General features: G+C 37.4%; 1 protein-coding gene across 1 annotated transcript in view; it reads right to left on the bottom strand.

Moving 5' to 3' along the window:
* The window catches only part of ADGRG7 (adhesion G protein-coupled receptor G7), a gene marked incomplete at both ends in the record, with an annotated part of 78437 nt that overhangs the window by 11072 nt on the left and 51142 nt on the right, over window positions 1-16223 (bottom strand). The window contains 3 exons of the mRNA XM_084232642.1: window positions 5455-5700; window positions 7210-7363; window positions 9614-9760. Of these exons, the coding sequence (XP_084088768.1) occupies window positions 5455-5700; window positions 7210-7363; window positions 9614-9760 (547 nt within the window). The remainder of the gene's footprint in view (window positions 1-5454; window positions 5701-7209; window positions 7364-9613; window positions 9761-16223) is intronic.

The following is a 16223-nucleotide window of genomic DNA, read 5'->3' as shown; positions in this document are numbered from 1 at the left end:
CCTGTTCTGTTCCCCACTCTGTCTCTGGTAAATCCTCTCACCTCCCTAAACCTCTGGCTTATATCCTAGTTCTTGTATGTTATAGGATAAGGAAAAAATGTTAGGCTTTTCTGCCCTCCTGCCATCAGGATAGATGATGGATCCTTGCAGTCCTGAATGCATGCCTGATGGCAGGCACCTGGAATAGGGTGTGGGCATAGGAAGATGGGATTCACCTGGGCTAAGACTGGGCTTTTAAGGGCAGCGTCACGGGGACGCCAGTAGAAGCTGAAAGAGAAGCCAAGGGAAGCAGCAGAAGCCCAGAGAGAAGCAGAGAATGCTGGAGAGCCCAGATAGAGTGAAGACTTGCTGGGGGCTGGGAGGCCTGCCAGCCTCCCGTCCCCCCAGTACCCCTGCCTGCCATGTACCCGCTAACTCCCAATTAAAGAGCTGCAAAAAACCATTGAGGACTCTGACTCCTCCTTTGCCCGGTCTGCTGGATCAAAAAACCTGCTCAGTGTCATTCCTGCCCTTACATATGTATAAATAAATCTTTAAAAAAAAAAACTAACCCCAAAGTTTATATATTGCTATTAGTACATCCACTTTGGATACTGACAATTTCTCGTAAAGTTGAATATGCATTTATTGTATGACAGTATTACCACTACTGTGTTTCAAGAGAAAGAAAATGTATCTTTATACAAAACTTTTATAATAATGTTTATATCAGCTTTCGTCATAATTTTCAAAACCTGGAAATGATCAATCGCCCATCAAAGGGTGAATACATAAATAAAATTTGGTGTATCCAAACAACTGTATATCACCAGCAGTTAGAAACAAACAAACAAACAAAAATCAGTTGGTAAAGACAAAGGGGTGAATATCAAAAACAGTATGTGGAGTGAAAGCCAGACTCAAAAGAGGACATTCTAGAACAGGCAAAACTGTTATGTGATCACGGATCTGGGGGTGGGAGATCTAGCAGGAAGGGGCACAAGGGCACAGCACAGGATGATATAGGTGTTAGGAATTGTCTCAATTGGCCATTTAAGTTTAATAGAAAAAGACTGGTTAATGATAACAATGTGTTGTAAAACCTTCACTAGGAAAGGAGAATGTGTGGGGGACTGTAGGGGAAGGGGAAGAGGAGCAGTTTTAAGTTACTAGCTTTTAAAATCAGTACTTTTTAATGAAAACAACTTGGTCAAAAATCTGTCACAGAATTTTGAGACCCACTAAAAGTTTAATGAGGAAAAAAAATGTTTTGTTAAGGGTGGTGGTTTCATAGATAGGCATTTATTATAATCTAATCATATACTTAAAATGGGTAATTTTATTGCGTGTAAATTAATTTTAAAGAAAAAGCAAGCCACCTACGAAAGCAAACAAAACAGGAAACTAACTCCAAAATTAAGAAAATTTATAGCAAATACAGAACAATATAGCAAAACAGAACAAAAAACCAGTGTTTGGTAACCCTCTTGTGATACTGTAGGTTCCTGTGGGGTATTGTCTTTGTGCATGATAGCACTGTTCAACTTTGGAGTGACACTGAACATGACACATGACTGTTTAATGTGTGCACTCAGCAAACTCAGGGGCAGGACGTAAACATGCTGCAATTCCAAATTTGACTTCCAAATGTGGTAGCCTTTTTCTTCATTCAAAATAGTTTGTCCTTTCATTTGGTAAAATGCCTAGTTGCATGTTTTCAAGAAAACTTATCAATGTGAATTTCAAGTATTGGAATAACTTTTTCCCAATAAATTTTTGTTTAAAATTGTTAAGAGATATGTGATTTATGTGATCATGCTTCCCTATTTATATTGAATGTCAGAAAGCTTATGGTCTAATTATGGCCTATTCCTTGCAAAATATAAGGCCATATGACATGTTCTTGGGAACTAATCTTATTCCTGATTTTATAATTTTTGCTCCTGTGATTATTTTCCATTCCTCCTGATTTTCTTACTTAATCGGTTTTTCAGCAACTTTTATATATTTTTCAAATGCACATTTTATTAGGTTATATATAAATAAAGTAATATAGATGATGCATATAGAACACTATCCTGACTTTTTCAGTTGTGTGTATTAATAAACAATTGCTAATAAAACTTCTCTCTTCTCCAAGATTCTGTGTTTTATTTTTTAAGGAAATATGGATGGACACAAGGAACAAAATTTGAGAAGCAAAAATAATCGTTGTGGAACCTCACCCAACTGTATGAGGTAATGAAGGATTAGAGATATCGTGTGTCTGTCATACATGATTCATGTGACCTCTGTTGGCATCTATACACTTTAGTTTTACTTTAAAAGTGTCTTCATAGCCCCTAACATTTTCCTTAACACAAAATGAAAAAAAATTGCCTATTTGAGGACATATACACTCAAAAGATAGCAAATGCTCTATAAATCATTAATATTTTAAATCAAATGTAGATTGAATATTTCATTGCACTATAAAGAGAGGAAGATAATAAATGGAGGAAAACATGTTTACCAAATGTAATAGTTATAAGTAGCTAATAACTAATAGATAAGGAACTCACACGAACATGTTAGGAATAAATAACTGTAGTTCAACTGATGAATGGACAATGCATATGAATAAAAAATAAAATTTCAAAGTAGGCACATATATAAAAGTGTTTATTGTACTCAATGTTGGTGGCATTCTGTTTTCAAGGAAATATAGTAATATATACAAGGACCTTGAATACATGTTTATACCTTTTGATATATTTATCCCAACCCAAGAGTTAATCTTATGGAAATAATTTAAAGGAAAGGAAACATATGCATATATATACATATACATATGTATATACATACATACACAAGTTTATTCATCATGTGTCACTAAAATATTAAAAATTAAAATGATCTAGCTAACCAATGATAGAACATAGTAAATCATACTTATGAAATTATTAAAAGGACTGCTTAATTAGGTCATTTTAAGTGAAATCAATAAAATTTCATTCACTATGATTACAGTTGGTAAAATTCTTTTTTTTTTAAAGATTTTATTTATTTATTTACACAAGAACCGGGGTACAGGCCAGATGCGTGGGAGGGTGAGAGGATTCACCAGAGACAGAGTGGGGAGCACAACAGGCAGACTGACGAAATACACTGCTGAGGGGAGCAGCGGGTATGACAGGAGAGGACTGCAGCACCATGTGGGACCCTCGCCGGATGGCCAGGATTGAACCGGAGCTGCAGAAGCTGCAGACAGCTTCACAGGGCTGCGCTCAAACTGCCTTCACCACCAGGGGAGGCCCTGGTAAAATCCTTATATGTTAAAAAAAAGCATAAAGAAACATGGAAAAACTTGATATATTAGATTATGGATTTTGCAGTTAATTGAGCCATTAAATACTCTTTGACACTTTACCTACCTTGAGTTGGGTTTCTATAGCAAAACTAGATGACTCTTGACCAGTGCATGAGATAAAAGTTTCCATAGAATGATTACCTAGTGGTAGGATTTCAGGGGAGGTAGGGGAACTTCAGTGTCTGCCTGATTGAGCTTCTACAACACCCATGAGAAGCTTGCATATTGATTATACAGTCTTTCTAGGGATATAATATGGAATTCTGGTTGCTATACCCCAAGAGCACTGGGGGGAAAAAAAGCTCAAAGAAAGCTGAAATCAAGGAAACACATTTACTCCACCCTCAGACAAAATGTGGCTCTTTGGTGATTTTTTTTTTTTCATGCTTAAAGTGGCCCTTCAGATTTACTTTCATCAGAATATAAATCTGGGGGGCCTCCCCTGGTGGTACAACGGTTGAGCGCTGGGCTGCGAAGCTGCCCGCAGCCTCTGCAGCGCCAGTTCGATCCCTGGCCACCAGTGAGGGTCCCACGTGGTGCAGAGACCTCTCCTGCCACACCCACTGCTCCCTTCAGCAGTGTATTTCATTGGTCTGCCTGTTCTGTTCCCTGCTCTGGCTCTGGTGAATCCGCTCATCCTCCCGTGCTTCTGACTGTACCCAGTGCTTGTATAAATAAACAGATAAATCTTTAAAAAAAAAAAAAGAATATAAATTTGGGGACACAGTAGGTTAACATCTTATCATTTTCCCTGTGGCCAGCTCCTTTTTAGGGACAACACTATAAAATCACTAAAATCTATGCACTGAGGACTGCTATTCTTCTTTATCCTCTTCCCTTTACTCTTCTTGCATTATCCTGTAAAGTCCCAATTATACTAAAATAAGCTCTTGGCTTGCCTGCAAATCCAACGGTCATTTACAGAACACGTGTTCTATAAAAACCACATATTCTTTTAGGGTGTGGTGAGAGGGATAAACCACAGCTCACATGACAATTTTTAGTTCATAGTTCAGTGCACTCACAGCAGCTGCCTAGTTTATGACATAACAGAACACAGCAATTCCAAGACTAAATCTCCTAAATGCTCATCCCAGAGGAGGTCACTTTTTTTTTTAGTAAGTCATTCATAAGTCAAGCATTTGAAATTCCATGAGAATATGAGGGCTGATTATGACTAACTTTTTATTTTTTGAATCTCAGTGTCATTTCATCATATGTATCAAAAGCTGTGGAAAAATAGCCAGAGGATTTAGTAACCAGCTAATCTATTTTTCACTATCCATTCATATAAGGTCACTTCCTCTAGTGACAAAATATACTTTTTAAACAGAAAATTCATCCCTCTCCAGAGGCAAATTAATGCAAAATTCTTGATTAGAAATAAAAATACAGGGGCCTCCCTGGTGGCGCAAGGGGTTAAGCACAGACTATGAAGTTGTCCGGAAGCCTCTGCAGCACGAGTTCAATCCCGAGCCGGCCAGGGAGCAACCCACATGGTGCAGCAGACCTCTCCTGACTCTCCCACTGCTCCCCTCTGCAGTGATTTTCAGTCAATCTGCCTGTTCTGCTCCCCACTCTATCTCTGGTGAATCCTCTTACCTTCCCGCACCTCTGGCCTGTACCCCAGTTCTTGTATGCATAAATAATCTTTTAAAAAAAAGAAATAAAAATACAAGTATATGAAAATGTAAAATACTCAAAGATCAAAATTAAACGGTTTAAGCAACTTCTTTATTTCATTGGGGTCATTTTGTTCTGGAAGGTACAATTTTCTTCTCTCATCCTTTTTAATACATTGTAAATAATTTCAGGACCTACATTTTTGTCAAAGGGTGTCATATAGACTATAAGAAGCATGATAATCTCGAATTATCTTAAATGCTGGGTGGGATTCTCCTTCCTCTTTAAATAAGAATTTATGAATAATAGAAAAACTACCAAATCCATTTATCCCTTATGAAATAAACATCAGGTTTTACCTTGAGAAAAATATATTATGGGAGATTTTTCCAGCAGGACTGGATAATAAAGAAAGAAGGAAATAAAAAAACGAAACTCACATGAGTTGAATAAAAAGGACCATAAAAGGTGAAGAGTTGTAGCATCTAAGCGGTTGAATTTGCTTGGGAACTTTCAGAGACTATTGTTTCCTCAGTAATTACAGATGGCTCTAGCAGCCTGAAGTGTTCATTTAGGGCTGGAAATGCCCTGAGCATGTTATACATCCTTAAATTCAGCCTCAGTGGGGCCATTGACGGTGACCGTGCCTTCATTCTCCGAGCAGATGATGCCATCAACCTCAGCATTTTGGAAGCTTCACTCTGGAAGATTTTTGTTCTGACAGTGTGGAGGATAAAAATTTGCAATCCCTGACACAGACAGAATAAAAATGTAGTATTAGATAAGTGTTGCATTACAGAATCAGACAAGAGATTTTATTTCACCCTGCCTCTCATCATGCACAGTTACTCCTGCAATTGAACGTGCCACTCAGTAGCTGCTGTGCACTTTTTTGTCTAAGAGAGTTGAGGCAATGTTCTTCTCATATTTAAGTGCTGCGTACAGGTAACAGATTTAGAAGAACTGAGTTTAGGTCCCAGTTTTCCATAAGTTGGCTATGGAACTGAGAGATATTTTTTTTCCCCTACCAATTCTAACACAATCAGGTGTCTAACAATTCAATGCTGCAGTAAGTACCTGGAGTTAGTGTCAGACCCCAACGGTTAAAGTCACAGTTCCACAAAACAGTCCTCACTTCCAATCACAAGTACTGGGTTTCCAATTTAATCAAACTTCTTACGGAGTTGGCTATAAAGTGAGAGCTTCCCACAACCTGTCTCCCCCTTCAGGCTTAATCATTTCCTGGAACAACTCACATAACTCTTATGATCACCTGTTTATTATAAAAGATATAATTCAGGTTGTAATAGCTAAACAAGAGAGATCATAGAGCAAGGAATAAATTGAAAAAGCAACCTATGGAATGTATACACACAGGGATGCATATTCTCAGCCTTGAAAAGGGAAATTCTTCCATCTGTGACAACGTGGATGAAACTTGAGAACATTATGCTAATTGAAATAAGCCACACAGAGAAAGACAAATACAGTGTGGTATCACTTGTATGTGATTTTTTTTTAAAAAAAAGTCAACTTTATAGAAACAGAGAATAGTGGTGGCTGGGAGTGAGGAATGGGGTAAACATAGGTTAAAAAAAAAAACAATTTTCCATTACAACAAGTTACTGAGTAGTCATGTATTATCACATACAAAAAATGTTAACTATGTGAGGTGATGAACATGTTAATTACTTTTTTTTGATAATCATATTATAATGATTCACATCATGATAGAAAATCATGTCATATATTTAAAATATATACAATAATATTTGTCGATTATTCCCAATTATTACTCAATAAAGTCTTATAAAAGATGGGGTAAATAACACAAAATTTTAAAAAGAGAAAGAAAAATATTAGCCAATCCATAGTGGTCCCAGCCCTAGCAGTAACTACATCATCGTAATATATACCAAGCGTGGTGAGGAGCTGCCATGGACCTACTACATGGGAGAAAAGGAAAGGTATTTCCCAAGTTAGTGGCCTTAACAAAATCGCATCTGCTCAATGGAAGAGAAATAGTGTGGCCCAATTCTACTGCAATTATTCTCTAGGATCTCCAGTCCTAGGATATAAAAATACATAACAGGAATTCATAAAGCTTTTCTTTATGTTCCCTCAAAGTATATTACAAAGAGTATCTTAAAGGCAATCAAGCAACTATTTTCAGGAAACTTTAAAAACAGAAAACTTAGGCGCAGTGTATTATCTCCATCACTGCACAGTCTGCTACTTTCAAGTAATGCATACCATACCTGAGTACTATTGAAAAGGCAGAATATGTAGCTGAAGACTAATGCAGCCTCATTATCAATCAACATTAAATATGCCAGAATCCAGGTAATTCCAAAAACGACTGCAATAGATAACGTGCTAAAGATCTTCCGGAGGAATGAAGACTTTTTTGTACTAGGTAGAGAAAGCAAGAAAGAAGATACGGATTATTCAGGTTTTTGGTTTATTAACATCACTGTTACTCTCCTCCTCCCCCACATTGAGAATACTTTGCCTCAGGTGAAAAAAATTATGCTAGTCCTATGTTATTCTGAATAAAATCTTATTTTGCAAGCTCCAATAAGAAATATAGGGATACTTGGGCCTCCCCGGTGGCGCAGCGGTTGACGCTGGGTTGCGAAGCTGCCCGCAGCCTCTGCAGCGCCGGTTCGATCCCCGGCTGCTCCCCGGCCACCCCCCGGCCACCAGAGGAGGGTCCCACATGGCGCGCAGACCTCTCCTGCTGCCCCGCTGCTCCCCTCAGCAGTGTATTTCGTCAGTCTGCCTGTTCTGTTCCCCGCTCTGGCTCTGGTGAATTCTCTCACCCTCCCGCGCTTCTGACTGTACCCAGTGCTTGTATATACAAACAAATAAATAAATAAAAATAAATCTTAAAAAAAAAAAAAGAAATATAGTGATACTTGCTTTAAAACTGAAGCATAAACAGTTCCCTAAATACTGTTGCAGGCAAATTTCACAAAGAATCAACTCTTTCTTTGGAATGGCATTTTATCTTAGTGATTTTTATTACTGTATCAGTCAGTGAGAAATTAATTTTGGAGTCAACTATGACCTCCCATGCCATAGGTGGATATGGGAATGAAAGGTTTTCAAGTGCAGAGAATCTTGGCTTGGCTATATGACTTTCTTTGAGCAATGGGACAGTAATAACTGCACAAGCAGAAGCTCAAAAGCATTTTTGTTTTTTACAGATTGCCCTCTCTTATTGCTCTTTGAAAGTTAGATAAGTCTGGGCTGGCTTAGTAGAGCTGGGGCATCCACATGGTGCAGAGAAGAGCTTACCCACTGAACAGCTCCTACTGAAGACTAACCTCCAGACTTTACATCATCCATCCACATTTAAGCCAGTACAACCACCTGACCAACAGTGAAATTCATAACCAATATTAAATATTTTGCTTAACTTTTGTTGTGGAGCAAAAAGGAAAAAATAACTGACACGTTCAAGATAATTTGTTAAACAATTAAATTATAACCTGTTTTTCATTATAACTAAGTCAATTTAAAACCACAAGCTATCAGAAATAAAATCAGAAACGCAAATTTGGTTGATACCTATGGCCAAAACGATATTGTTTTATGTAAAGGAAATATAAACTAATTTGCAACTAAGCTAAGAAAACTTCACCAAGATTTTTCTGTGTTTCTAATAAAACTTTGGTTTGAATGATTATCACTTATCCCTCAATATGAACTGTTATTCATATAGGAAAGATGATAGATGGCACTTAATTTTGATTGTTAAAGTACATATTTAAGATTACATTCCAACTAATGATTGTTTTCAACCATTTGTTTATACCAAATGGATCCATTTGATGACCAACAAAGCTTGTACATGTGCTTATAATTAATTGAGTTAGGTTAAGCAGACTTTTGTAGAATTAAATCTGAATTCCAATCACTTTAGCACTATAATTCTAAGCACTTCATGCTGTGAAATGGTAGAAGGAGTATATGAGTTTAATAATTTCTGTTCTTTGTCTCTCCAATTGAAAGCTCTTACTATATGTCAAGAATGATGATAAATATGCTAACTGGAATGAGACAAGTTATAAAAGGAATAGAAGCAATCCACACGAGAACTGATAACCAGAGAGCACATGCCATATCTATAAGTAATGTTGCGTCGATGTAGCCAGATCGTCTAGCTTTTTAAAAAGAAAATATAAATTTAAGCAAAACCTCCTGATTTTTAAGTTTGCAACAAATTTTAAAAATTTAAAGTCATTATGTGATTCAAGTGTAAGTGTAAAATATGGCCTAAAGCTACTAGCTTATAAAAAATTTTTAAAATACTATTACCAGCATCTTCTCACATATTCTCATTTCTTTAATTATTCAAAGCCCGTCTCTTGAATGTTGGATATGGAGGAAAACTTTTTTTCTTGAAGTAGGTTTAGTTTTCAGTTGGGCTTATCTAGTACAAAAGTGTATAATATAGTTCAGTAGGCGTGTATTGTAGTAAAGATGCTGGAAGATGAGACAATTTCTGAGACAAAGTTTATGTTCTGCAAACCACATATCCCTGATATTATCCAGCATCTGAAAACTCTTATAGGAACTGTGGATGTATTATTCTGCTCTTTTGTACTAGAAGAGCCATTCCTGACAGTTCCTCTGTCAGGAAACTGGGAATCTTACCTCGTCAGATTCTGGTTATTCTTCCATAGGACTTTGACTGTGATGATAATAAATATAGTAATATTGCTAATAAGGATAATGGTCACAGGTATGAGAAATGACCACAAAAATGGACCTTCTAGAAGACGGTTAGTTTCCAGCCAGCAGCTATGGAGAGAAAAGAAATGATTTCACCAGACTGAGGTATACAAACTGGTTCCCTATGCCATTAACATTATTGACATTCACTTAATGGAAAGACCTACTAAAAATCAGTATCCTTTTGTATTCTATATATTTGAGATGACTTTCAAGAATTCAACTCACTCGAAAAATATAATGTGCTGGTTGTGCCATATTTCTCTGTCAAACAGTGGGGGTTAGTGAAAAGTAAAAAGGTTTTTGAGTGAAACAGTCCTGAATTTATAATAAATATCACACTCTGTCACTTACTAGGTATCTGATTCTACGCAATTTTTTAACACACATAGTACATCCAGATAGCTCCAAATTTAAAAGGAACAAAATATAATAGAGAACAAAGATCCTTAGGAAAAAGACAAAACTTGCAAGCTGACCATAGATCTGAGATGTACAGCAGGGGAGGTGAGGGGAGAAGGGTCAAAACAGATGAGGGAAGAACACAAGGGACTATGTGATAGAAATGGGTGCTATGGTGGTGAGAGAACTATGGGAATTACCCCTGAGGGGAGAAATCAAATACTGTACAAAAATGAACAACAATGTAAGAAAATAAATATAAAAATAAATTAATTAATACAATGCCTAACTCAGAAAAAAACAAGAGAGTCAAGATTCTCTCCTATATTATTTCTAGTCACATAGTTTCTATCTCCAATGGTAATCACTGCTTCCCATGAATTACTCCAGATTTAGGTTATGCATGCATCAGCAAATGTACATTTTTTTCCTGATTGAATCAAATGATAGCATATGATGATCAGTCTATACCTCATTTAATAACATGTCTTAGCGATCCTTCCATTTCAGAATATAAGGACTGTTCTCAATATTTTCACAGCTGCACATTATTTTGTTATATATGTATTATTTAAGAAGTCCCTTATTAATGAACATTTTTAAAAGTTTAATATTTAACAGATATATAGACAAATGGAATGGAATTGTGATACCAGAAATAAACCCACATATATATGGATAGTTAATCAATAACAAAGGTGTGAAAAACATACACTGGAACAAGGATAAACTCTTCAGTAAATGGTGTTGGGAGAACTGGACAGCTGCATGCAAAAGAATGAAACTAGACAATGATCTCACACCATACTCCAAAATGGATCAAAAACTTGAACATAAAACCTGAAACCATAAAATACATCAAAGAAAACATAGGCAAAACAAGACATAAGCTTTAGTCATGCCTTTAGGGATTCATCCCAACAACAAGGAAAACAAAAGAGCACATAAACAGCTGGGACTACATCAAACTAAAAAGCTTCTGTACAGTGGAAGAAACCACAACTAAAATGAAAAGACACCGTAACTGAGTGGAAGAAAACATTTGCACACCATACATCTGACAAAGGACTGATATCAAAGTATACAAAGAACTCATAAAACCAAATAAATAACCCAATTTAAAAATGGGCAAAAGAACTGAACAGACACTTCTCCAAAGATGCTCAAATGGTCAATAAGCACATGAAGAAAATGTTCACAATCACTTATTAGAGAAATGCAGATGAAGACTACAATGAGATACCATCTCACACCTGTGAGAATGGAACCTATTAAAAAGACCAGGAACAGCACAGCAAAAGAGACAATAACCAAAACAAAGAGAAACCCCACTGATTGGGAGAACATTTTTGCACACAACACTAATGATAAAGGACTGATCACAAAAATCTACAAAGAGCTGATGAGATTCAACAAAAACAAAGAAAATAATCCAGTCAAAAAATGGCAGAAGAGTTAAAAAGAAACTTCTCTGAAGAAGAAATGTAAATGGCCAACAGGCATAAGAAAAAATGTTCAACATCACTTGCAATTAGGGTAATGCAAATCAAAACTACAATGAGATACCATCTCACACCAGTGAGAATGGCACATATTAAAAAAACTAGCAACAACAAATGCTGGCGAGGTTGTGGAGAAAAAGGAACTCTCCTGCACTGCTGGTGGGAGTGCAAACTGGTCCAACCACTATGGAGAGCTGTGTGGAGATTTCTTGACCTACTAAAGATAGAGCTTCCATATGATCCAGCAACTCCACTCCTAGGTATTTACCAAAATGACACAGAAACAGTAATTCCAAAGGGCACCTGCACCCCTATGTTTATAGCAGCACTATTTACAACAGCTAAGCTGTGAAAGCAACCCAAATGCCCAAAAATAGATGACTGGATCAAGAAGATGTGGTACATATACACAATGGAATATTACTCAGCAATCAAAAAAGATAAACACATGCAGTTTGCAGCAACATGGATGGAGCTAGAAGGGATCATGCTCAGCGAAATAAGTCAGAAAGAAAAAGAAAAATACCAGATGGTCTCACTCATAGCAGGAATTTAGAAAACCTAAATAAGAGACCAGGAAAAAGTCTAATCAATACAAAACAAAAATCAAAATCACAAGCAACTATAAAGCAGAGACACACTATGGGGGGCAGGGGCAGGGAAAGGAAGGACTAGAGTCAAAATAAGGGGAGAGGTGCAATTGTATGGGGAATATAACCAAAATGAAAATGCATACATTATGCAAAGATGAAAAAAGATGTAAGAATTATATAAAATAAAATATTTAAATAAAAAAAAATTGGGCCTCCCCTGGTGGCGCAGCGGTTGAGCGCTGGGCTGCGAAGCTGCCCGCCACCACCACAGCACCAGTTCAATACCCAGCCACCAACGAGGGTGCCACATGGCGCGCAGACCTCTCCTGCCACCCACTGCTCCCCTCAGCAGTGTATTTCATCAGTCTGCCTGCTCTGCTCTCCACTCTGACTCTGGTGAATTCTCTCACCCTCCTGTGCTTTTGACTGTACCCAGTGCTTGTATAAATAAAAAATCTTTAAAAAATAAAATAAAAAATAAAATAAAATTACAGAAAACTAAAAAAACAAACAAACAACAACAACAAAAAAAAAAACGGCAGAATAGCTAAAAAGAAACTTCTCCAAAGAGGAAATACAAATGGCCACCAGGCATATGAAGAAATGTTCAACATCATTTGCAATCAGGGAAATGCAAATCAAAACTACAATGAGATACCATCTCACACCAGTGAGAATGGCACATATTAAAAAAACTAGCAATAACAAATGTTGGCGAGGTTGTGGAGAAAAAGGAACTCTTCTGCACTGCTGGTGGGAATGCAAACTGGTCCAACCACTATGGAAAGCTGTGTGGAGAATTCTCGACCTACTAAAGATAGAGCTTCCATATGATCCAGCAATTCCACTCCTAGGTATTTACCCAAAGTACGCAGAAACATTAATTCCTAAGAGCACCTGTACCCCTATGTTTATGGCAGCACTGTTTACAATAGCTAAGCTTTGGAAACAACCCAAATGCCCAAAAATAGATGACTGGATCAAGAAGATGTGGTACATATACACCATGGAATATTACTCAGCATTCAAAAAAGATAAACACATGCAATTTGCAGCAACATAGATGGAGCTGGAAGGGATCATGCTCAGCGAAATAAGCCAGAAAGAAAAAGAAAAATACCGAATGGTCTCACTCATAGCAGGAATCTAGAAAACCTAAATAAGGGACCTGGAAAAAGAATAACTATAAGAAAGAAAAAATCAAAATCAACAAATAGCTATGAACCAGAGACACACTATGGAGGGTGAGGGGGTGGGGAAAGGAGGGATTGGGGTCAAAATAAGGGGGTTACAATTGTACAGGGAATATAAAAATAAAATTTAAAAAAAAGACCAGAAACAACAAGTGCTGATGAGGACGTGATGAAAAGGCAACCCTCTTACAATACCAGTGAGAATGCAAGCTGGTCCAGCTCTATTGAAAGAAGTACAGTGGTGCCTAAAAAACATTAAAAATGGATCTGCCATATGATCCAGTAATTCCATTCCTAGGCATATACTCAAAAAATTCAAAAACATTTATTTGAAAGGAAACACAGTCCCGTGTTTATTGCAATACTATTTACTATAGCTAAATTATGGAAACAATTAAACAAGTGAATTATGAAGAGGCAAGTGAATCAAGAAGATGGGGTATACATACACAATGGAGCATTATTCAGCAATCAAAAAAGAAACTTATGCCATTTGTGGCAATAGGAAGGGGCTCAAAGGGGTAATGCTAAGTGAAATAAGTCAGAAAGAGAAATACCAGACAATGTCACTAAAATGTGCAATATAATGTAATAAACTAATAGTCAGATAAAGACAGGCTGAATAACTCACCCTTGATAGCTGACTACAGAACTAAAGGGAGGGAGGGAAAGGGTAAGAAGAAAGAGGGAAGGAAGCACAGTGATCTATGGTGGTAGACTATGGGTGAGTTGGTGACAGGTGCACTATGGTGGTAATACCTGGTGGGGGTACCCCAATATAACTACCTCAGTTAAAATAAATATTTTATTTTTAAAAGGAATCCGACTGTAAGAATTGAGCCTACCTGAGGAGGTTTGGGCAGAGTAAAGTAGGGAGGGGGCCCAATGGACTATTGCAGAGGATTATTGTTGCTTTGGTGGTAGGTGTGGTGTGGTAAAATATGTACAGAGGATATGAACCTGTACCCCTAAATCATACATTACCTCAATAAAAATTAATCCAATTTAAAAATAAAAGTTTAATGTTTAAAAGCATTTGAATATTTATTTAACCTCATTATATCTATTTAGGATTTGTTATTGTTGCTTTTGTTGATGGTGTTTATTTCCCCTCACCTGTTAAGTACATTACTCAATCTCCTGGAATTATAGTAAGAACTAATTCATTCATTTAATAATTATTTATAGAATACATGATATTTGCCAGACACTTTTCTAGATACCAAGATATTAGCAGTAACAAACCCCCCTCATAAATTTATGCTAGTGAGGAGAAATAGACAAACATAACAAATAAAATATATACTATGCCAGTTGATGACAAGTGACAAACAGCAGGTAATGAGGCTAGGTATCACTATGTATGTGTGCATGTGTGCACCTGTGTACATGGCAGGGTGGGGGTGAGTGGGGTTTTTTTTGTTTTGTTTTGTTTTTAAAGATTTATTTATTTATTTATTTATTTATACAAGCACTGGGTACAGTCAGAAGCATGGGAGGGAGAGAATTCACCAGACCCAAAGGCAGACTGATGAAATACACTGCTGAGGGGAGCAGCAGGCGTGGTAGGAGAGGTCTGTCGCACCATGTAGGACTCTCGCCAGTGGCCAGGGATCGAACAGGCACTGCAGAGGCTGCGGGCAGATTTGTAGCCCAGCGCTCAACTGCTGCACCACCAAGGGAGGCCCAGGTGAGTGGGGTTTTTTTTAAAGAATTATTTATTTATGCATTCAGGAACTGGAGTACAGGCCAGAGAAGCAGGGGATGAGAGGATTCACCAGAGACAGAGTGGGGAGCAGAATAGGCAGACTGACTGAAATACACTGCTGAGGGGAGCAGTGGGCAAGACAGGAGAGGTCTGCTGTGCCATGTGGGCAGCTCCCTGCCAGGGGATTGAACTCATGCTGCAGTGGCTGCGGATAGCTTCATAGGGTGGGTCTCAACCACTTGCGCCACCAGGGAGGCCCCAGGGGTGAGTGTTTTACTTTAAATATAAGTAAAACATATTATGGGAAGAAATGATATGTAAAAACAAAGAGCTAAAGTAAATAAGGGTCTTCCAGGCAGGCAGAGGGAACAGCAAGTGCAAAGGCCCTGAGATGAAAGTGTAAGGAACAGCAAAGAATCTAGTGAATCTAGAACAGGGTAAATACACAGGATTAGTGAAAAGATGCAAATTTTAATGTGTGGAATTTATAGGTGACTGCATGTACTTTCAGCCAGAAGGGAAATCCTGATGATCTTTCTTGAAATATGGAAGTATTATTATTCTAGATAGATCCTGTCTCGCCCGCTGCTCTCCTCAGCAGTGTATTCCAGTAGATCCACCTGTTCTGTACCCCATTCTCTCTCTGGTGAATCCTCTCACCCCACCTTCTGCAGCTCTGGCCTGTACCCCAGTTCTTGTATGCATAAATAAATAAATCTTAAAAAAATAATAATAATTTAAAGAAACATTAAAAATGAGAAGAACAAACGCATAAGTAGGAAATAAGCCAGGACTCTATGGCAATTATCAGGTGACTTTGGCTAGGAGACTATTAAGAAATAGTCTGATTTCAGATATATTTAAAAATGAAGTAAAAGGAATTGCTGACAGTTTGGCTGTGAAATATAGGAAAACTAAGGGTAACTCCAAAGTCTTCGGCCTAAGTATCCAGAAAAACGAAATCACCATTAACTGAGAAGGGGAAGATCATGGGAAGACCAGGTTTGGGAGGTAAGATCAGGAGATGTCTTAGTAGCCAACAATAAGTATCAGGTAGGCATTAGGGCAAAAACAAAATAATATGAGAAGCCCTGGCATATATTTGACACTCAGTTAATATATATTTCTTTCTCC

This window comes from Talpa europaea (assembly GCF_964194135.1).
Source record: "Talpa europaea genome assembly, chromosome: 4".
Taxonomy (NCBI): domain Eukaryota; kingdom Metazoa; phylum Chordata; class Mammalia; order Eulipotyphla; family Talpidae; genus Talpa; species Talpa europaea.
This window is presented reverse-complemented; position numbering and strand designations above follow the sequence as displayed.